Source organism: Pseudopipra pipra, chromosome Z, assembly GCF_036250125.1.
Source record: "Pseudopipra pipra isolate bDixPip1 chromosome Z, bDixPip1.hap1, whole genome shotgun sequence".
NCBI lineage: Eukaryota > Metazoa > Chordata > Aves > Passeriformes > Pipridae > Pseudopipra > Pseudopipra pipra.
The window spans coordinates 213,498-236,471 of record NC_087581.1 but is presented as its reverse complement, the minus strand read 5'-3'; the positions used below and the strand labels follow the sequence as shown (position 1 = coordinate 236,471).

At 52.5% G+C, this 22,974-nt stretch overlaps 1 protein-coding gene across 16 annotated transcripts in view; it reads left to right on the top strand.

Moving 5' to 3' along the window:
- The window catches only part of LOC135406692 (transcription factor 4-like), a 117,893-nt gene that overhangs the window by 28,668 nt on the left and 66,251 nt on the right, over window positions 1-22,974 (top strand). For 13 of the 16 annotated variants that reach the window (XM_064641064.1, XM_064641063.1, XM_064641062.1 and 10 more), the window contains 2 exons: window positions 6,916-6,977; window positions 8,492-8,588. The exons of 2 other annotated variants lie outside the window; for them this stretch is intronic. In XM_064641064.1, coding sequence (XP_064497134.1) covers window positions 6,916-6,977; window positions 8,492-8,588 — 159 coding nt within the window. Of the gene's footprint in view, window positions 1-6,915; window positions 6,978-8,491; window positions 8,589-15,196; window positions 15,281-22,974 lie in introns of those variants that run through there. One more of the 16 variants, XM_064641073.1, reaches the window with a different exon arrangement.

Below are 22,974 nucleotides of genomic sequence, written 5' to 3'. Positions count from 1 at the left end.
CCATTTTCCAGTAAATTTTGTTGGGTTTGTTTTATCCAAATCCTTCAAGTTTCATCTCGTTGTGTTTTCCCAATTAATCTGAACCAGATTAATCCTCGTTAATGCTCCTCTCCACACAATGGCTTTTGTTGGGCTCCCAGGCCTGGGGTGTGGGAACTTCCTTCCCAGCTCCTATTCCAGGCTCATATTCAGCTGGAGCTGGGAAACCTCGCACTGCCTTTGGGGCATGGGAGCTTATTCAGAGCTCCTTTTCCCATCCCAGAGGAATTCCTGTGGCACTGTGTCTCCCGCGCTTCTCAAGGTGCTCGTTTTCCAGGCATCCCATGGATGATGCCGTTGGATTGACTTTGTACAGACATGATTTATTTCGGAGCATCTCCGGAATGAAATTCCAGGCTGGGCTGGACGGGGCTTGGAGCAACCTGGGCTAGTGGGAGGTGTCCCAGCCCACGGCACGGGACGAGTGAAATTCCCAGTCCTCCCCATTCCTGGGTCTGTTGGGTGGCTCTGTAAGTGAGCACAGAGGCACATCCCAGGCTGTTCCGGGGGAGCTGATCCGTGCACACATCAACAGGATGTTGTTGGTCCCGGAGCTGCTGACAGCCGATGCCGGCAGGAAGGAAGTTTCCAAGCGCTCGGATCGAGCCTTGGCGGCGGCCAAAGGAAATGAGCCATGTCCTGCTCTCATTGTGCTGTGGCCCCGGCATTCCCAAGGGATCCCATCCCGGGCCTTGTCTGGCACAGAGGGACTTGACTCATGTTTTGTTTTGGTGGGTTTGTGACGGGCCCGTCGTTGCTCCCTGCAAACACTCCCTGCCCTAACTGGATTTGCAGCCTCCAGTGATAGTTCTGGGAGGAAAAAACAGGGAATTCTTGTTGATACAGTTCTGATGTCCTCATGGAATAGGCTGGGTTGGAAGGACCTTAAAGCTCAGCTGCTCCAACCCCTTCCAATGGACCAGCTTGCTCTAAGCTGGCCTTGGACACTGCCAGGGATCTGGAGATCAAATATGGGATGCTTCCAGCTGGACAGCCAGGACAGCCCTGCCTCAATGGGTTATGGAAACTGGGATTAGGACCATCCCAGTTACATCCCGCAGCCTGGACTCACGTGGTCCTGGAATAGTGAGTCAGCTCTTGTCATTCCGCTGGTTTTTGGGGGTCCTGGCAGTGATTCCGTGTTTCGGTAGCTGAGGGGATCCCAGGATTAACCAGCCCTTCGTGGGGTGAAGTAAAGCGGAGTTTAAAGATCCGTGTCCCCAATAGAAGGCTGTGCCTGGCACCCCGATGGATACCTCCAGGCTGCTGGCTATCTGCAGGCTGCTTTAAAGCCCTGGATTATCCTAGGGGCAAAGCCCAGCCTGGAGCAAAGCGGCGGGAAGGGGGAAGCTATCCCAGCCCCTCGCCGGTGTTTATAGCACAGGTTTATTGCTGAAGGGAAGACAGATCGCCGGGCGTTCCTCCAAATTCCTGGCAGCTTCCCTTTGCTAGGCACTAATGTTGGGATTAGCGGGTCGTTGGGAAGCCATTACCTTTCTGCACCTCCCTAATTGCTTCTCTCAGGCAGAGCAGAACCGCCGGCTCCTAAAGCTGCTCGTTATGAAAGGTGGGGTTTGGGGCGGGCTGGATTCCTGTGGAGCTTTGTCGTCTCGATGGCAATCTATAGGATCTCTGATTGTTTGAATGGATATATGGTCAGGTGAGGGACCAAAGCCAGGCCTCTCGGTGCTTGTGTCACCTTGTAACACTGAGATCAACATGTCAGGGTGGCAGGAGGGATGTGGAGCTGCTGGAGCAAGTCCAGAGGAGCCCACAGAGCTGCTCTGAGGGCTCTGGAGCCAGGCTGGGAGAGCTGGGAATGTTCACCTGGAGAAGGGAAGGATCCAGAGAGACCTTGGAGCCCTTTCAGGGCCTAAAGGGGCTCCAGGAGAGCTGGAGAGGGACTGGGGACAAGGGATGGAGGGACAGGACAAGGGGAATGCTTCCCACTGGTTTCGATGGGATATTGGGAAGGAATTCTTCCCTGTGAGAGTGGGGAGGCTCTGGCCCAGGTTTCCCAGAGGAGGAGGAGGTGGCACCACTCAGCCAAATTATTCCAGAGTGGTTTGGGTTGGAAGGGATTTTAAGGATCAGCTCATTCCCACCTCCTGCCATGGGCAGGGACACCTCCCACTATCCCAGGTTATTCCAACCTGGTCTTGGACACTTCCGGGGATGAGGCAGCCACAGTTGCCCAGGTGAATAAAAGATAGGTTTAGATTAGATTAGACATTAAAAATACTTTATTTGGGGATATTAGTGACTAAGGAATGGGAAAAACAGCAGTTGGGATACAAACCCAATCTTACAGCTGTTTCCATGCTCTTTGTGTCTCTTCATTCCACTGATCCCTCTTTGTTTACTTCTTCTAAATAGGGATAATTAAAGGAAATTGGGCCTCTCTCCACGTGGGTTTGAGGCCATCACAAACCCCCAAAATGCTGGCTGGGAGAGGGACCCTGCCCTTTCCACACGGGATGGAGCGACAGGACACAGGGAATGGCTTCCAGCTGGGTTAGATGGGATACTGGGAAGGAATTCCTGCCAGGTCCCTCCCGAGGGAATCGTGGCCCCCTCGGAACAGGAGCTCTGGAAGTTTCTCCTGAGCATTCAGGCAGGTTGAAAGGGAGCAGCTGCTGCGGGAGCAGAGGGCAGAGATGAAGGAGCCTTCAAGGGCCCCTCGCTCCAGGAGCTTTCCCTTCCAAGTCCCACCTGGTGTCACGGAAGCGATTCCTGGCAGAGACTTCGAGGGCTGGGCATGGAAGGGGGCAAGTTTACCAAAAGTGCCAAAGGATTCCATTTGAGCAATTTGAGCTGTGGTGCCTCCAGAGTCCTGGGAAAAGGCCCAGGGAAGCTGGATCCAGGGAATGCCGAGGAGAAGCTGTGCAGGGCAGGTGCTGGAGCTGGAGGAGCTTTGGCAGATGTGTTTGGATATAACTTTGGAACAGGTTGTCCGGAGAAGTTGTGGATATCCCACCACCCCTGGAAGTGGCCAGGGTGGATGGGGCTGGCATAAAGTGGTCTAGTGGAAGGTGTCCCTGCCCATGGCAGGGGGTGGAACGGGGTGATCCTTAAAATCCCTCCCCACCCAAACCATTGTGGGATCGGACGATTCCATTTGGTGTCCATTTTTATCCTGCAGGAGGGACAGACATCCATGAGGAAGGGAATGAAATCCATGGCAGGGGGCTGCAATTAGAGGATTTCCAAGGTCCCTTCCAAGCCAAACCATCCCAGGATTCTAGTTCCAAGCCCTTGCCATGGGCATGGACACATCCCCTCTCCCTGACCTTTTCCCAGTGGTTTATCTTCCCTCCCCAAGGCTGGATTAGAGCAGGGAAATCCCAGCCTGTCCTTAGGGTTTCCCAGTTCCCTTGCTGCACTGTAAAAATCCAGGTAATCAGTGACTTACGATTCCTATGGAATCGGGCTGGGGGGGATTTGTCCCTTTGGGTTGCTCTTCCTTGCCTGGGAAGTTCCAGATCTGCTCCTGCCAGTGGCCGGTGGCTCCCAGCGTTTGCCGAGGGCGACCCACCCACTTTATATGCAAATGCCCTTTGATATCATTGGCAGACAGAGGCAGCCACGGAAATTAAACTGGAATTAAAATTCCCCAAACCCCCCAAACCGAGCACAAAATGTCCTTGCAATCCACTGGATGTCTTTTCCTGGTGGGATCTGATTTCCCTTGCATCCTGTCTGCAGTCAGACCAGGATCCTTTATTCCCTGCATGGGGACACCTTCCACTATCCCAGGTTGCTCCAAGCCCCATCCAGCCCCACCTTGGACATTCCAGGGATGGAGCTGCCACCCTGTCATGTCAGGGGTTGTGAGAGCCAGCAGGTCCCTCCGAAGCTCTGGAAAAGCTGGAATGATGCAGATGGAGCAGAAAGTATCCGGGTGAGGCTGCCCAACAATGTGGGGGTTTGTGAGCTCACCCCACGGCAGGACAATGGGATCTTTGTTGGGAATATCCAGGCTGGGAACAGTTGAGTTTGTTTACCCTGCTGGTGTTTCACAGTGGTGTCTCCGTGGATATTTGTGCAGGCTTTGGGAATTTCAGGCACCAAAGAAAGGGCCCATCTGATCCCAGGAATGACTTTCTCCTCCTCCCCTCCCCTCCCTGCCTCTGTTGTTTGGAGTTTGTTTTCTCCGGTCCTGATATTTGGAGCCAAAAGCTTCTGGAAGAGAAGAGCCCCGGGGGATGTGCAGTTTAAACTTCCCAATCCCTGAGCTGATCCAGTCTCCAGGTTCGCTCTGGTTTTGACACAATTCCTACAAGGAGGATTGTGATTTTAAGGATCATCTTCTTCCAGGTGCCTCAGAGAAGCTGTGGCTGCCCCATCCTTGGAATTGTCCAAGGCCAGGTTGGAGCAGCCTGGGATAGTGGAAGGTGTCCCTGCCCATGGCAGGGAGTGGTACTGGATGATCCTTAAAATCCCTTCCAGCTAAACCATCCATGATTCCATGACTCTTTAAATCCCACTTTTTGATCATGTATTTCCTGAAAAAAATTCCCAAACCTGCCCATGATGATTCCCTTATTGGAATATCCTGTTGTCTAATGTGGTTAAATCAGGTTGATTTCCCAAATTCTGGCATTCTGGGCAAATAACATCAGCATCCCAGTTTATAACTCTGGGATAAATCCAAGCTCCAATAAGTCCCTGGAGGATTTTTGCCATGACTTTGGAGCCACTGGAGTTTCCCATTCCCAATCACCCCCATGACAGGACTTGGAAGTACCACAATAAACTCCTGGAATTTGGTTTAGGAGCCTACAAACCTTCAGGATCATCCAGTTCCACCCCATGCCATGGGCAGGGACACCTTCCCGGCTGGCTGATCCTGGAGGTCTCTTCCAACTGTGATGATGATTCCATGAGTTTGAAAAGCTCTGGAAATTTAGGATATTTCCCAAATCCAGCTTCTTCCACAGGTGGAGCTTATTCTAGGGCTCAAAGGTCCATGTCTTCACCTTCTTTTCCCTGGAGCTGAGATAAAGCCTTGGTGTTAGAACAAGAGCTCCGTGTTCCTCTCTGACCGAGGAATCAGGGCTTGGATTTGGGGCTTTTCTTGGGAAGCACCGGAGCAGGAGCCGATCCCCGCAGATTGTCCTGATGAGAACTAAAGGGCCTTTTTCCAATCAGGGAATAACCGGATTAGGCCCCTGTGTTGTGTCAGCCCGCCCGGATTCGATTAGGGCCGGGGAAATGGATTTGTCCGTCACAGTTACTTCATTAGGGCCCCTCAGTGATGGCTTGCAGGGAGTCGGGAGCACTCGGCACCTCTGGAGCACAAACACAGGGAGAACTGGGAGAGGCCGGCACGAGACTCCGGGCAAAACGCGCGGCACACACCGCTCCTCGTTTTCTGAAGGAGCACTGGGAGGTTGGGAAGGAATTCCCAGCTGGGAGGGGGGGAGGCCCTGGAATGGATTTCCCGGAAGATGCCCCATCTCTGGAAGTGTCCAAGGCCAGCTTGGAATAACCTGGTCTCTGGAAGGTGTCGCTGCTCACAGGAGTGGACAGTCCTTAAAACCCCTCCCATCCCACCCCATTCCATGATTGTTTGCTTCCAAAAGAACCCAGACTGCCCAGAGCCCTCCAGGTGCTGATGGTGGAAGCTCTGCCCGTCCCAATCCCTGGGATGGCATCCAGTGGTTTTTAGCTCCACAGAGTGAATTGGCTGTTCCACAACACGAGTGATTTTTGAGGATCCTGCTAATTAACCCTCTGGAATGATTGAGTGGGTCTGTCAGGGAAATGATCCACACTTTCTTTCCCTTTTTTTTTTTCCTGGAGTTTAATTAAATATTTACCTTGGAGTACCTCGTGCTGTGGACACCTTCATCTGTTCTGGAGATAATGGAATTCCTAATTGGGGGAAAGTGGGAAACTCTATCAATGTGTCAGGATTTGGGTCTTGGGAATCCCCCAGATTCAGTCCCAGTACCTGGATTTTGAGTGTTCCTCAAATTCCCACTGCTCCCAGAAGCCGGATGGACAGGTGGGAAGGGAGCTGCTGGTGGGTTTTGGTAGCACTTGGAGAAAGTTTTTCCAGCCAGAAACACCCAAAATGTGGGTTTTGAATTCCATTAAAGCTCCTGTTTGTGTGTGGAAAAGGCAAGGGATGCTGGCATTCCCCAGGGATGGTGTGGGGATGTGGGAGTGAGCTGGGAAACAGCACTGCAATGGGCCAAAACAGTGTTTGAGATCAATGTCAGTCCCGTTTCCTGAGGTTTGACATAAAAAGGAAGGAATCTGAGCACTTCCAGTGCTTCCATGTGTTTTTCCAGGGAGGTTGTGGATTCCCCATCCCTGGAAGTGTCCCAGGCCAGGTTGGAGCAATCTGGGATAGTGGAAGGTGTCTGGGTGGGAAACAGATGATCCTTTAAATGCCTTCCACACCAACCCATTCTGTGAAAAGCAGAGCAGGAATACTGGGAATGTCCCGTTGTATCCATGGATCTGGCACATCCCACCTCCCCTTCCCTGGGTGACCCTCGAGTGTAAAACACACTCTGCCCTTTCCCCTCCAGCTTTTCCCGTTGGACAATCGCATTTCACCTGTCTGTCCATCCCTGTTTTCTGCCAGAGATTTGGGTCGGGTTGGAGCTGTGTCAGCGACGCCACTCCCGAGTGTCAGGAACTCAATCCAGCGCTGGAATTGCGCCGCTCCAGCCCCCGTTCCTGAGGGTCCAGCTCGTTCCCGCCGCGCATTTCAATGAGTTAATTGGAGCTCCGGGTCAGGAGCCGCTTCCCGGCCCTCGGTTCTTAATTAAAGGCACCGGGAGATTAATTTGAAGCGTTAATTTAAAAGTGCCGGCACAAAAGGCAGGAATTATTGCCACTAAAGAACTTCCTTGTCCCCAGATGTAGAAGACAGAACCAGCTCAGGGTCCTGGGGGAATGCAGGCCATCCGAGTCCATCCCGGGTAAGTACATCTAATCTCCCTCCCTCAGCCTGGGAACGTGCAATCCAGGACAGACGGGCCCGGCCGCTCGGCTGCTCCTCCAAGGGCCTTTTAATATTCAACCTGCGCCTGGGCTCGGATCCGGCACCTGCTCCGGGGGAACTGGAGCATCCCGGGCCCTGGGAAGGCGTCCCTGCCCACCCGTGGGATGGTCTGTAAGGTCCCTTCCACCCCCAGCCATCCCATGATTTTTAGGGATATTAATTAGCCGTGTATTGCGGGGCTCCCTCAGCCCTGGCCCCACCCGAGCGCAGCCGGCACAGGCTGTTTCCCAGGGTTTCACCCCCTGCACTGGGATTTTTAGGGATTGGGGGTGTCCCCAAGCCTGAGGGGAGGGCCACCCCCCATCCCTGTGCCAGGGCTCACATTCCATGGCCATCCCTGGCCACTCCATGGCCACTGACCACCCCTGGCCATGCCATGTTCCCCCCAGCCATTCCATGACCACTGACCTTCCTGCCCCTGTTCCCAATGGAGCATCCCAGCTCTTCCCTTCCTCCAGGCTGAGCATGGCTGGTGCCTCAGCTCTGCGCTGCTCGTTCCCTGTTTATCCCCCTGTATTCCCTCCAAACCCATAGAGAACACTCAGGGTGGGCAAGAAGTGGCTTCTCTCTTCCTCGCGCCCTGAGTTAAATTTGTTCTAATTCCTGTTTAATTGTTTTCCCATTAATTGGAAGGCTCAGGGCTCCAGCAGCTCTGTGCCCTGGAACGGGGAGGAGGAGCGGGATTGGGCCCTCCACCCCCTCTCCATCCCCTCCTCAACCCCTCCTCATCCCCAGTCCAGGGCCTTTCCCTCGAGGTGGCCCAGGGGGATCCCCGATTTCCCTATCCCTCGGAGGGGAGGAATCCCAGTACCTTTTCTTCTCCATCCTGCTTTGCATCCCTGACGTCATTCCCGCCCGGCACGTTGATTTTTCTCCCCTTTTTTCCCCCTTGACACTTGTATTGCTTCCCAGGGAAAAATGTTTTGAAAAGGAAGTTGGGAATTGGCACACACCGATTATTTCTGCCTCCAAACCCCTGAATGAAGTTGGGAGATAGAAAGAAAGGGAGCACGAGCCTGGGAGGAATTCGGGAATTTGAATCAGGGCTGGGCATTAACTGCCAGAATTATTCCACAAACGGCCTGACCTCGCTTTTCCCTGCTGGAATGGCATTCCCACAGCGGGAGACTCGGCTTCTCCTGACTCTTTCTTCCATATTGTGAGCAGGAGGACCCTTCTGAGAGGGTTTATTGCCCAGCACAGAATTCCAGGAGCATCATCCCAGTCCTCCGTTCTCCCCATGGTAAAGTCGATTTGTGGTGAACCAAAACATTGAAACAGCATTAAAAACTCCCTGGAACGTGACATTCCAGGGGAAAAAATCCAGGGAATGATGCTTCGTAGAGCAGGTTTAACATTTAGCAGGGAATACGGGCTTGGGGGTCGGGGAAACGCTGCTCCAACACGTGTTTTATCCCGGTTTCCTGGCAGAACTATGGAGATGGGACTCACTACGATCACATGGCCAGCAGAGACCTCGGCTCCCACGACAATCTCTCTCCTCCCTTTGTCAATTCCAGGATACAAAGTAAGGACATGGAATTTTCTACTTTAATCTGGGGCTGAAATTGGGATATATGAAGCAGAAACAAAATCCAGAGGCTTTAAATCCCTTTTCATTCCTTAGAAGGGTGGGAACATGGGATGTGCCTAATTTTTCCTGTTTTAAGGTATAAAAATGTGCTGTGGTGATGTTTATTATTTTTTATATATTATATATATATATATAAAATTGTGTTTTCTTGCTGGGCTTGGGATGCAAAATTTCCCCAGAGAGGTAAATGGTGTTTTCCTGAGGCTCAGCTTCTCCTTGCCTGATTGGACACTCTGGGAACGGGATTTTTAAAGCAGAAAAGGCTTTTTGAAAATACAGTAAATAAATAGTAACCCAAGGGACCAAACAGCTGGTGAGGGACACTGGGAATGTTGTTTGGAGGGGGACAGATCGCTGCCTGCTGGGATCTGGACTCCAAATCCTTGGATCTGATTGAGGGGAGCCCAGGTGGGCAAGAGGCACCTGGATTGTATCAGTCACAGTGGGGAATCCTGGGATCAGCTCTGGGCTCACCAGGTACAGGATAATGAGGGGCTGGAGCGTGTGCAGGGAAGGGAAGGGAGTTTGGGAATGCTCTGGAGCAGCAGGAGTGGCTGAGGGAGCTGGGGGGGCTCAGCCTGGAGAAAAGGAGGCTCAGGGGGGACCTTCTGGCTCTGCAACCCCCTGATGGATCCAGGGGGGAATTGGGCCCTGCTCCCAGGGAGCAAGGGACAGCAGGAGAGGGAAGTGCCTCAAGTTTCACCAGGGGAGGGTCTGGTCGGACACCATGAGGAATTTCCTCCTGGAAAGGGTGGTCAGGCCTTGGAAGGGGCTGCCCAGGGGAGCTGGGATCCAGGTGGATCCCCATCCCTGAAGGTGGCCCTCAGTGCTCTGGCCCGGGATCAGTCCCAGCTTGGACTCCATGGATCCTGGAAGGTTTTGCAGCCTCAGGACTCCTGGGATTTGGCTTTGGTCCCCTGTGCGTGGCCGAGGAGAGGCTGGGATTGGTCAGGAGTGACTGCTGGCTCCCGCAGTTAACGAGGGTGATTAAAGTGAAGAGGTGATGTCAGAGTGTCCCTCCACCTCCAGCTGGGCCAAGATCCCGCCCCAGTTCCCTCAGAGAACTCATCCGGCTCCGCTTTACAGCCCTGAGCCCGCTCCAAGGAAAACACAGAGCTGGGGCTGCCATAGATCACTCCACAGCCCCCCAGCCGTCCCTCGGCCCGCGGGATTGGGAAAGAGCTGGGAGTTGTTGAGCAGTGCTGGAGCTTGGAGTGGTTCGTGCGGGTTCCCAGCCAAGGCATGGTTACGACAGTTTGGGAAAGGCTCGGGAGAAGCCAAGAAAAGCAGGGAAATTTCACCACTCCCTCCTGCACTCACGCCACGGGGCTGAGGGAGAGCACAGGGAGCCAGGGAGAGCCGCTGCTGCCGCTTCCCACCTGAACATTTACCTGCAAACCAGCAAGCCTGGGAGCATCTCGCCCTCTCCTACCTGGCCTGGGCTTCCCGAAAAATCTCAGTCCTGCTTCTCCCAGTTTTAAGGAAAACAGTGTTTTCCCTTGGTTTAAGAAATATTTGGTTTATAAAAATGCAGTTGGGGGCACCTGGGGAAGGAATGCAGAAGGATTCAGGATTCCAGAGTTCCTGATAAGGGATTTTGGGAGCATCCTCATGTTTCTAGAAGGTCCTGCTTAATTGCCTTGGAGGGGTTTTCCCGGCTGTGATAGTGGGATGGGTGCAGGTGTCCCTCCTGCTCCAGCATTCCCAGGGAATGGGCTGGGAGAGCTTTGTGTGGGAGTGGGAACCCATAAGCAGCAGCAGGACAGATGCTGCAGTTATGGATATCCAGGATGGGGGCTGGGAGTGTTCCATGCTCCGGTTGTGTCGGCGTTTGGGATTTTGGGAGGAATTTATGTGCAGGGCTCTTCACTTGGACCAGACTGTGGCTCCGACTCCACTTATTCCAAATGGATTCCCTCATTTCCCTTCCCCTGGCAGCGCTCTGGACTCTCCCAAGGAAAGCTTCCTGTCAATTTGGGTGTCAGGATCCGGCTGTGGGTTCCTTTCCATCCTTTCTCCCCTTTCCCTTGGCAATAATCCTCCCTCTTAAAATGGTTCATACTGGTGTGTTCTGTCAGCTCGGCTGGAGTGGCTCCTGCTGTGGGATGGGGGCTGTGGAATCATGGGATTCAGGTTGGAAAAGCCCTCTGGGACCATGGAGTCCACCACTAACCCCTGTCCCCGCGTGTGGCACGTCCGGCATCGCTTCTCATCGCCCCTCCCAGGCGTCCTCATTGGGAATGCTGCTTGTCCTGCTCCTTGGAATACCCTGTTAAAGGGACGGGAAATCATTTCCCATTGCTTTTCGACCCTGCGTGACTTCCTGGAGCATTTCCCTGCAGGGAAGTGGTTCAGTGCTCCTGGGGGGATTTTGGGATTGTCCTGTGCAGGGCCAGGAGCTGGACTCAGTGACTCCCTTCCCAGTGAGGAGATTCCAGGATCCTGTGATTCCAGGGAGGTTCCAGGTGCTGCTGGTTTAGGTGGTGACCTCTGGGTGATAATTTGTCGTGGTTCTTGTGGTCATCATGTGACAGCTGCAGGTTCCTTGGAATTCCAACCCTCTCCTGGCTTTGCCTACCAGGAATATTTAGGTTTGTGCTTCCAAGTGCTCTGAACATCCCTAGGAGAGCCGGAATTTTGTGCAGATTAGGGAAGTTTCCCCAACACAGCGTTAAAAGGCCCCACTTCCAGTTGCTAAACTGTCAGCGTCTGGGCAGGAATTTTCCATGCTGGGGCTCTGACTCAGCCAGCTCTGTGGTTTTTTACCCTTCTGCAGGACTGATTTCAACATTCCCTCAAGTGGGATTCCATTTCACCTCGGCACTTTTGGGATTTGCTCGGTTGTGAACATTAATTCCCTTTCACACCACCTCTGTTATGTCAGGTGGCTCCTTCTCTGCAGCTGGAACAGGGAAGGGGCACCAGGAACTGGGAGGGAAGCAGCAAAACCTGTCCAGGAATTCCAAGGTTGGAAGGGGCTTGCAGCACCCCGGGGTGGTGGGAGTTGTCAGGGTTGGAATGAGGTGGGATTTAAGGTCCTTCCAACCCAAACCAATCTGGGATTCTGGGAACCTAAAAAGGTCAGGAAAGGCCTTTGGAAACCCCAAAACTGGGAATTCCAGGCTCTAGTGTTCCTTTGAAGTGTTTTCCACTCATGGAGCTGATCCAACCCTGCACCAGTTTTAGGAGAATCATGGCATCATGGAATGGTTTGGGTTGGAAGGGACCTTAAAGCCCAATTTATCCCACCCCCTGCCATGGGCAGGGACACCTCCCACTACCCCAGTTTGCTCCAAGCCCTGTCCAACCCAGCCTTGGACACTCCAGGGACCCTCCATCCTTGGAGACCTTCCAAAGTCGTGATTTAATGCCGAGTGGAACCTGGAAAGGTGCTTTAAAATGCTTTGTGGGAGCCACAAAGCTGGAAAGAGAAACACATTCCCACTCCAAGGCAGGAGTTAATAGATTTGTCAGTGCTGCCAGTCAGGATTCCGGGCCCGGCATCCAACTCCAGCCGCTCGACAGTCCCGGAGAAAGGAGATGACAAGGACATCTCCATTTCCTTGGGAAGAGCAGAGATGTGTACATAGAAACTGGCTGCTCTGGCAGCTGAAACGTGAGGTTGGCCTGCAGAGTTTGCCGGGAAGTTTACATTCCTTGGGATCTGGGCCTCAAACAAGCCGAGTTGTTTTGTGGGACAGGCTGGAGTTGTCCTCTCTGAAGGCAGCAGGAATGGCCTCCTGCCCAGAATCCTGGTCTCCTGTCCATTATCCCAGACTCCCGTCCATAATCCCGGTCTCCTGCCCATAATTCCAGCCCCCTGGCCAGCTCTCCCACTGTGATGCCAGGCTTGGAGCTGGATTTATGCCCTGGAGAGGGAAACAGCTTCTCCAGTGACATCCAGAGGTGCTTTAGTGGTTAAGGAACTCCTGCTCTTCCCAGGGATTATTGGAGCTTGGCTTTCCAAGCTTTTGTTGCTGGTATTGGTGGCAGAGGGAATTTTGAGCTCCCACCTGTCTGGGCATTAAGAGAAACCTGGAAGTGACTTCCTTAAATATTCATGAAGAGGGAAGAACTCAATCTGGGAAGTGGGACGTGTCCCTGCCCGTGATGGTAGGGGTGGGAACGAGGTGGGATTTAAGGTCCCTTCCAACCCAACCCATTCCAGGATTCTATGAATGAAAAAAATAATTCAAATAATAATAATTCAAGTAACAATAATTAAAATAATAATAATGTAAAAACAATCATGTAAAATAGTAATTTGAAAAATAATAATTTAAAATAATAATTTAAAAAGGAATAAACCACCCAATAATTAAAAAATCACAAAAAAAAACCCCAAACAAAACCCAACACCAAAAAACCCCAGGGGTTTCTGACTGAATTCCAGTTTCCTGGAGTTTCCTGGATGAAGTTTCTGTGGCTGGAGTGTTTCTTCCTGAGCCTCACCCAGGGATCCCGGGGCTGTTCGGGGGGACACGCCGGGTTGGGATTTGCATTACAGCTGGAAAATGGACATGTGGGAAAATCTGGGAAACAAAACCAATTTGGTGAATTAGTGGGTCATTTCCATAGGCGGTCACGGTCCGTTGGGCAGGGAAAAACAATGGGTTTGTTATGCTCCTGGTTAAAGCCCAGAGTGGCCAACAAAGCCCAGTTTAATTAATAAGCGCTCGGAGCCCGGCCCCGCAGTCTGAACTTCCCAGCCTGGAGAGGTGGGGAATTCAAGGAGGAGCTGCAGACAGAAAAGCAACTTGTTTTGGGGAGCTTTGGTGGATTCTGCTGGAAAATGATGGATCTGAGGGATGGGGGGACTGAGCTGTGCTGCCGGTTTAGCTTTAGGACAAGCTTTGCACTGTGGTGCTTAAAACTAAGGGCTCCCTGAATTCCTGCCGGGATTTTCTGTCTCCATCCAAGACAGAGTGATCCTCCCTTTCTGTGGGAAAACGTGCCGCTCTGGAAGCAAAAAATCCTTTGATTTTTATAGTTAAAATGTGAATTCCCGTCCTCGGGATTGTTCCGGGAATGACTCTTCCCTCGGCTCTCTGGCTGCATTGGGATGGAGGCACGGAATAGGTCAGTCCAGTCTGAGGGATGACAGGAGGGTCCAGGAATTCTCTGCAGCCTCATGCCAGTATATCCCTCTGCCATATGGTCGGAATTACGGGCAGCACCAGTTCTCCCACCACACAAGGCTGGGGGGACACTTTGATCCTGGGACACGCGAAAGGAAAAGCTCCGGAGCATGGATTTAACGGGAACCAGCAGCACTTTAATTCCATTATATTCCTTTCTAACAAAAATCAGAGTATTCCCATTTATCCCTTTATCCCATAGACTTTTGCTGCCTTAATATTCCAAAAAGGAGGGATGGGGAGGGATATTCTGGGAAGCAAACCCGCTGAATAGATTTGGGAAAGAAGCAATCAGGCCAAGGATCAAATATTGCAATGCTTGGCTTTGTGGGTGTTTATGTTTATATTTGAGGGAATTATCCATGAAAAGCAGGTTGGATTAAAAAAGAATGGAAGGAAAGGAAACCAGGAATAAAAGGTGTAAAATTCCAAGTTCAGGGAAGGTGTGGGATGAGATTTAGTGTTAAAAGAGGAGCTGAGAGCGCAGGGAGAGGCAGGGGGTGAAGATAAACAATCCCGACAGATTATTGCGATGCAGAAGGAGCATGAGGCCGGAACAGGGAATTTTTAGGACCTCTCAGAGCTGGAAAGGGGAATTTATTGACAGATGATGTAGACACTGCTGAAAAATAAATGGATTTTTCGCCTCAGTGTTCACAAAAGAGGACGGGGAACAGATGCCAGAATCGGCTCTAAATTTCCCAGGAGAGAGGTGAGAAATATTGAAGGAAATAGGGATTATTCCAGACTGGGGGATCACACGGTGGGTGAGAATATCAGTGGAGGGATTAAACTAGAGAGGAGACATCCCAGAATCCTTAAATAAAAGCAGAAAAAGGACTATTCCATGTTTATCCAGCCAAACACCTCCTGATCATCCTTAGTGCCCTCAGCATCCACAGGGCAGGGCTAAATGGGATTTTGGGAAGGAATTTCTGGCTGGGAAGGTGGGGAGGTCCTGGCACAGATTGCCTGGAGATGTTGTGGCTTCCCCATCCCTGGAAGTGTCCAAGGCCAGGTTGGAATAACCTGGGATAGTGGAAGGTGTCCCTGCTCATGGCAGCAGGTTAGAACAAGGTGGTCCCTTCCAACCCAAGCCATTCCATGATTTTATATCCTTCCCCCTGCCTTGCCTTTCCCCATTGCCTTCTTGATTTTCATTTCCAGGACTGGCCCCATTGTGCGCTGAGCATCCAAAAAGCATTTAAAAAGAAATAATTAAACAAAACCCCCTCAGTGGGATACTGAGGGCTGGGGGGGGCTGAAAAAAACCCTCAAAGGGTCTGAGGGTTCTGAAGGGCAGGAAACCCCTCACGGGGCTGAGGGCTCAAAATGGCGGGAAACCCCTCACGGGACTGAGGGCTCAAAATGGCGGGAAACCCCTCACGGGGCTGCCGAGGGCTGGGGGGCTGAGGAGCGTGAACCCCTCACGGAGGCTGCTGAAGGTTGCAGAGGCTGCAAAATCCTTTGAGTGTCTGCTGAGAAATGGTGAGGTAAAAAACACTTAAAAGGGTCTGCTGAGGGTTGGGCTGGGGGGCTGAGGGGTCTGAAACCCCTAGAAGGGTTTGCTGTGTGTTGAGGGTCTGAAACCCCTGATGGGGTCTGCTGAGGGCTGGGGGGTCTGAGGGGCACAAAACTCTTTGAGGGTCTGCTGATGTTTGAGGGGAATGAGGGGTCTGAAACCCTTGACAGGGTCTGCTGAGGGCTGGGGGGTCCGAAGGGCAGGAAACCCCTCACGGGGCTGAGGGCTCAAAATGGTGGGAAACCCCTCACAGGGGCTGCTGAGGGCTGGGGGGGCTGAGGAGCGTGAATCCCTCACAGGGGCTGCTGAGGGCTATGGAGGCCGAGAGGCACGAAACTCTTCAAGGGTCTGCTGAGAAATGGTGAGGTGTGAAACCCCTAAAAGGGTCTGCTGAGGGACGAGGGTCTGAGGGGCCTGAAACCCCTCACGGGGTCTGCTGAGGGCAGTGCGGACCCCCCTCATGACGATGGGCAGTGGGGACCTCCCTCATGATGGGGGCAATGTGACCCCCCTCATTCCAGGTGGCAATGTGGTCCTCCCTCATGTTGGGGGGCAGTGTGGGCTCCCCTCATGGTGGGGGCCAGTGTGGGCTCCCCTCATGGTGGGGGCCAGTGTGGTCCTCCCTCATGTTGGGGGGCAGTGTGGGCTCCCCTCATGGTGGGGGGCAGTGTGGGCTCCCCTCATGGTGGGGGGCAGTGTGGGCTCCCCTCATGGTGGGGGCCAGTGTGGGCTCCCCTCATGGTGGGGGCCAGTGTGGGCTCCCCTCATGGTGGGGGGCTATGCAGACCCCCCTCGCGATGGGGAACAATGCGATCCCCTCGGGAGCACTTGGCTTCCACAGGCTGGATATCTCTGTTTTCAGATCCACCTGGGGAGTTGCTTTCCTGCCCCCATCCTGGTGGGAAGCCGTGTTAGTTGGGATCTAGTTTGTAACCCCATAAGTGCTGTCAGAGCGTGGCCGACCCAGCGTGTCCTGTTTGCCTCCTCTGTTTCCCCATCTCGGCATTCCCAGGAGGATTTCTTGGAGTCAGCCCCCCCTCTTTGCCTGGCAGAGTGAGTCTGTGCCTGGCTTTGATATTCTTTTTCCATGTGGGATGGTTTTGATCCCGTTCTCAGGAGCTGTCATCACCCCCCCCAGCAGTCACGATCCTGGGCTCCGCTCATGTGGCGCACACCTGGAAAATGTTGGGAAGGGCCTGGGCTTTGAAGCTCGGCTTGTTCCCTCCACATATTTGTTCCATCGTGTAATGGGATTTGCTGAGGAGACAGGGCTCAGGGGAACAGGCTGCACTTGAAAGGGAGGGAAGAGAAAATCCAGCAGAAACTGGGTGGGAGAGTCCTGCCACAGGGACGAGCCCTTGACATTGGAATGGGCACTTGGACATGGCTTGGACATGGGCACTTGGACATGGCTTGGACATGGGCATTGGGACACGGTTCCTCTAGTTACAAAAACCCTAAAAAGTTCCTCCTAATACAGTTTATTTTTTATAGGATCCTGGATGGGTTGGGTTGGAAGGGATTTTAAGGATCATCTCATTTCAACCCCCTGCCATGGGTAGGGACACCTTCCCTAGCCCAGATTGCTCCAAGCCTTGTCCAACCTGGCCTTGGACATTCCAGGATTGGGCATGCACAGCTGTGGATGTGGATGTGGCACAAGGGGATGTCCCTCTCCTCCTGACTGGAGATGGATGGTCTGGGATGGGAATGAGGGTGATGAGGGATTTTACGAGGTTTAAACATGTAAAAAGGACTTTAGTGATGGATAAGGAAGGAAAGAGAGTGGTGGGAACCTGCAGCTTCCCTGGTGCATGGAACAGAACATGGGCTCCAAAGGGAATGGCAACCTGGGCTGTGGAAATCCATTAGGAATGCTGGGAGCCTCCTCCTGTCTTCCATGCTTAGTGTGGACTTGTGTTCCTGCTTAATGGGGAGCAACACATCCTGGAGCTGATGGGAAACAGCACATCCAAGCTCCCCCAATCCCAAAATAGGGTTGGTTGGTCTTTTGGGAGTTTCTTTTCCCTCCCAGTTCCCGTCCCCCAGAGTTGATGGTGTGAGATCCATTGGGAAGGGTGAATAGAAGTCAAAGGAAACTCTTTTGGCACTCTGGGAGGGCCGAGGGAGCCGCGTCCCTAATCCTGCCACGGTCCTCGTCACCTTATTATTAGAGCTGTGTAAATCTGGCAGGGATTTGTGTTTGCCAAATATACCCCTGGCCTAGATTTGGGATTATATTTGGAATTCGGGCCAGTTTCCACGCCTGTGCAGTCGGGAATTTTTGCCAGTTTGGAGCATCACCACAGGAAAGGGGATAATGAAGGACAGAGGACTCAGGAAGGGAGAGAGCTAAGAGTGGAAGGCAAAAAGGACAAAGGAATGTGGAGCACATTCCTGCTTTTCCGCTTGCTCCTTCCTTCCAGATCCCTAATTTTCCATTTCCAGCTCCATTGTTGCCCATTTAGAGGAATTACAGAAATTCCAGCCCCCCTTGGCCACGGGAAGGTCCTGCTGGGGTGGGAGGAGCGGATTTTCCTCAATTAAGGGCCGTAAAGCTGTGACTTCCCAAGGTCAGCAAGGGAATCCAAGGAACAAATCCCAGTGGGAGGTGCAGGGTGGGTGGACAGAGTCCAGTCTGTGCTGGGGTTCATTAGGGATAATTATCCATCTCCTCTGGCTGCACTGGGAGGGTGGAGAGGGATACTGCAGAATATGGGTCCTTCTGCAGTGGTGATTCATGGATTATGAACTTGGAGAGGTTTAGATATGTCATAGCAATCATATGGGAATGTGGACCTGGAAAACTCCATTGTAGAACCATGGAATGGTTTGGGATAGAAGGGATTTTAAGGATCGTCTCATTCCAAACCCCTGCCATGGGCAGGGACACCTTCCATAGACCAAGTTGCTCCAACATGGCCTGGAACAAATTCCAGGGATGGGGAATCCACGGCCCCTTTGGGCAACCTGTGCCAGGGCCTCCCCACCCTCCCAGCCAGGAATTCCCTCCCAATATCCCATCTAAACCAGTGGGAAGCCATTCCCTGTGTCCTGTCCCTCCATCCCTCCTGGGATGCTCCTTGCTGCCAGGAAAGGGATCTGCAGGAATACAGGAGAGAATTCCCAGCCCTGGGAAGTGGAGGCAGCAGAGGCTGGGGCAGAGGGAACCCACCATCATTATTTACCTGACTTGGAGCTCTACCTTTTCCAAAGGACACCAGATCCCTGCAATTATCTGGGAAGGGGGAGGAGATGGGGTTTGGGTGCCTTTGATGTGGAGCTGCATCAGCTCAGCTTTGGGGAATTTCATTTGAAAGGAGCCCTTCACATCTGCTTCTTGTGCTGGAGCCAAAAAAGGGGGATTTATCCCTGCCAATGGGGGGATCCTGGAGGGTGAGAGTGACACAAACCCCTTCCAGCCCTTCCCAGGAAAAGCAGGGGATTAATAATTGGTTAGTTTGGAGAACGGGGCCTTTTCAGCTCAGTGCCTTTGTGTCTTCCTTGAATCCTCTCAGAAATCCCATTTTTCCTTATATTATTAATGCAGCAGCTGTTGCAGCTCAGGCAAATTCCAGAGAAATTCTGGAGGAAAAAAAAGGGGTTTGTTTCCATTTTGGGAGCTTTAGTTTTGCTTGCTGCAGTTTCTGGATAGGGAGCAGGTATCCCCAAATCCCATCGGGATGTGGGTGCATCCCCCAGGTCACCACAGGGGGTTTGATCCTTCATCTCTTTATTCTTTAAGCTTCCAAAGGGCTTTTTCCCGGTTGGTTTTCCAAAGACAAGTTGTCTCTCTCCCCCCTCCGGTTGTCCAGATGATGCAGCCACAGCTGGCTGACATTTCTGTGGATCTTCCCAGCCTTTGTTGGGAAGTGGGCAGGTCACGCTCAGGTTGAGGTGGGTGCCATGCCCTGGATTCATCCCTGTTCCATCCAGGTGGAAGGAGACGAGGGACAGTGTTGTGCCAATGTCACTCACTGCTGCTCCTGCATGGAATAGGTGAAAATCCCTCCTTCCTGCAGCATTCCCCTTTCCTGGGGCTCAGGAAGGAGGAGCAGGGATGCAGTGCTTGGAATGTGGTCCCTCCTTGGTGTCCATCTGGGGTGAAGGGGGGGCTCGAGGGTGCTGGAGCCCTACGGGAATATCTCGGAGTGGGAATTAGGTGGGTCATGATATCCATGTGCATCACGAGGTTTGTGCTCGTCCTCGGAGGTGTCCAGCTGGAGAAGGGAAGGCTCCAGGGAGACTTAGAGCCCCTTCCAGTGGCTAAAGGAGAGCTGGAGAGGGATCAGGGACAAGGCATGGAGGGACAGGACACAGGGAGTGGCTTCCCACCGGTTTCGATGGGATATTGGGCAGGAATTGCTGCCTGGGAGCGTGGTGAGGGGCTGGGATGGCGTTCCCCTGGAATGCCATCCGGGATGGCTGCCCCTGGATCCCCGGCGGTGTCCGAGGCCAGCTCGGAACACCCCATCCTGGCGGGAGGTGTCCCTGCCCGCGGCAGGGGGGTGGAACGAGCCGATCCTCGGCCTCCCTCCCGACCCGACCGTCCCACGCCCCCCGAGGGATTCCGCGCGGAGTGCCGTGCCCCGCCGCTGCCCGGGCCGGCCGCGGGTCGCGGGTCGCGGGTCGCGGGTCGCGGGTCGCGGGTCGCGGGTCGCGGGTCGCGGGTCGCGGGTCGCGGGTCGCGGGTCGCGGGTCGCGGGTCGCGGGTCGCGGGTCGCGGCGGGCCGGGGGCGGGCGCTGCGGGCCGTGTGGAGTGTGACAGACTGTGAAATGGGGCGTCGCCGCGCGGCTGCGCCGCACCTGGGCCCTTCAGCTGTGATTGATCGCGCCGCTCATGTGGAAGGGGCCCATCTGCTCCGCTCCGCTCCGCTCTCCCTCCCTCCCCGCGCCGCCGCTCCGCTCCGCGCCCGGCCCGCGCCCGCCCCGGCCCCGCGCCCCGCGCTGCCGGCCCGGCCCCGCGACTCTTACTGCGGCGGGGAGCTCTCTGTCCCCGCGCCAGCGCTTAATTAAAACCGCTGACATCATGGCGGTATAATTAAGCGTGGCATTAATTAAGCTGGAATAACGATTTTTTTTTTTATTAAGAGCTCCGCTTGCGACGACGACAAAAAAAAAAATCCCAAATAATTCCGCGTAAAAGCGGGAGAAAGCCATCCCACCGCCGCCGCTCCCGCGCCGGGGAAGGACGCCCTTCGGGGGGCTCGCCTCGGCGTTTGCGGGGACAGTCGGGGGGTTGTCGCCTTTTTGCCTATTTTTTCTGCTTTTGCCCCAAAAGTGCTGATCGGCTCCTGGCATTCTGATGGCTAATTATGCATCGGAGAGCTTCGACAGCTGCATTCATCATCATAAAATGTAATAATTAATGACATTCCAACAAAGAAAAATATGCAAATGAGCGCTCATTAGCATTTTCATATTCAGCTTTGATAATGCTTTTGCTGACAAGGTTGTAATTAATGAAAATTCATGTCGCAGTCAGGAGATTGGATCGGTTTCATTCCGCTCACAATTCCCAAATGCTTGCATTATGGAAAATCGGCGGCTCTGCCAACTTTTTCAGGGAAGGGAAAAAAACACAACACACACACACACACTAAAAGCACCAGATGCAAATGAAGGGGAGGGAGCCGTTAACTCCTTCCAGCCCTGGCCCCCTCCCAAAAAAACAGGGAAGAAAAACAACCCCGGCAGGAATACGGGAATTGCAGGAAAACTTTTCCCTCCCCTTTATTTTCCCTTTGGTTCTCCCTGTGTGCGAGTGAACTGGGAGGGAACGAGGTGCTGCCGGTGTGTTCTCTCCTGGCCTTATCCAGTTCATTCCCGGGTGCATCCAAGGGTTCCTCATGCCTGGACAGATCCGTCGGCATCGCTGGGGTGGTGGCTCGGTGTGGGGAGCAGGATCTGGCCGTGATCCTGCTGTTCCTTGGGATGGCATCTGGGACAGGATCCGGCCGTGATCCTGCTGTTCCTTGGTTCAGGATCCATCCATGCTCCTGTTCCCTGGGACAGGGTTCGGCCCCAGCTGCTCCTGCTCCTTATTTCTGGCATTCCCAGCCCTTCCTCTGCCCTTTGGTTCCTTACAGGGACTCCAAGAATTCCACCTTTTGCCCCGTCCTGCTCTTGGTGGGGCTGTGTCAGGAAAATGCCGTGGGCTCCCCAAGGTCCTCTGGTGCCAACACAATTCCAAAGGAAAAGAAAGCAACAGGGAATTGCAATTCCCGGTGTTGGGATTGTTTGTATTTATTATTCCCTCCCAAACCAGTATCTGTGTGAGAATGGGAAGCATGAGGAGGAAGAAGGTGACGCTGCTCACAGGGATGAGCCGCCTGATCCAGAGCAATTCCACCATTCCCAGTTCCAGGAAGAGCTCTTTCCCATCGATTCGAACATCAATTCTGCCCAAACAATTCCATTTTTAAGCACTTTTTAATCTCAAACTTTAGAACTTGATTTATATTTGAATATCAAAGAATTCGGGAGGTTTAAATGATCCGGGTTTATTTTTCTGGGATAATTTCCCTTTGGATGGGCAGAATGCCCAGGCAGATGGTGCAGTGGCACCTGTAAACAATCGGAATGGAGCCATTCATCCCGGCATTTCTCGGCGCTTTTTCATTCCCTTCCATACAATAAAACTGGGATTGGGTCCTTTTTTCCCCAAAATTCATGTTTTGGGCTCAGGAATAAAAATCTGGGATTAGGAAAAATCTGGGATTAAAAAACCCTGGGAATGAGGAGGGATAAAATAAGTCAAATCCACATTTAATTGTCTCCACACAAAATGGTTTCATTTTAAAAATTCCAGATTTGGGTAAAAAATCAGAATCAACCAAGAAATTTCCCCCCAAATCCTTATTTTATAAAGAATATATTTGCAGAGGTTGTTCCTTTGCCATTGGAAACTGGGAATGATTCTGCTAAGACACATTTCCTATAAAATCCAATTGATCCTTGTTTTCTACCAGGAATTTGGGTTTGCCTTGTGAGGGGCTGGATAGATGGAAATAGTCCCTTTGAGCAGGAGTAAGGTGAGGAATATTTGGATTTAAAAGCTCCAAAAAACCTGGGAATACAATATCCAACCTCAATAAATATCCCACAAGCTCCTTACGAAATATATCCTTAAAAATTAATGTATTATTGGTGGTTTTCCTTGGGAAGAGCTGAACCAAAAATATGATTATTTAATTTGATTTAATTTATAGGGAATGGGTAGCAATGGGGTCTGGAATGGGATGAGGCCTGAGAGAGAGGTGGCAGAATTTAGGGGTGGTTTCCAAGGGGAAAAGGGAATATAATGGATTAAAGGAATAGAATAAATATAAATGAAGTGAAATAATTGGGTAATTTTGATAATACTTGGGGGAGTGAAGCCCATTCCCAGCCCCATCCCGGCAGGCTGTGGGATTCCCATGGGATCCAGTGCTTTAGCAGGGAAGAAGAGGGAATTATCCCAGGTTTTTCCAAACCCTGGTAAAGGATAAATCCCCTGGACTGTCTCCTTAATAAGAAAACAAAGAATAATTCCAATTTTTCCCTTTTTAATTTGTTTTCACTTCTTTTTCAACATCTTTTATTAAAATCATGGATGAAGGAAAATAAATCCTTCCCTAAAGTTTTTATCTCCTTAATGGCTCAGAAAACAGGGAATTTG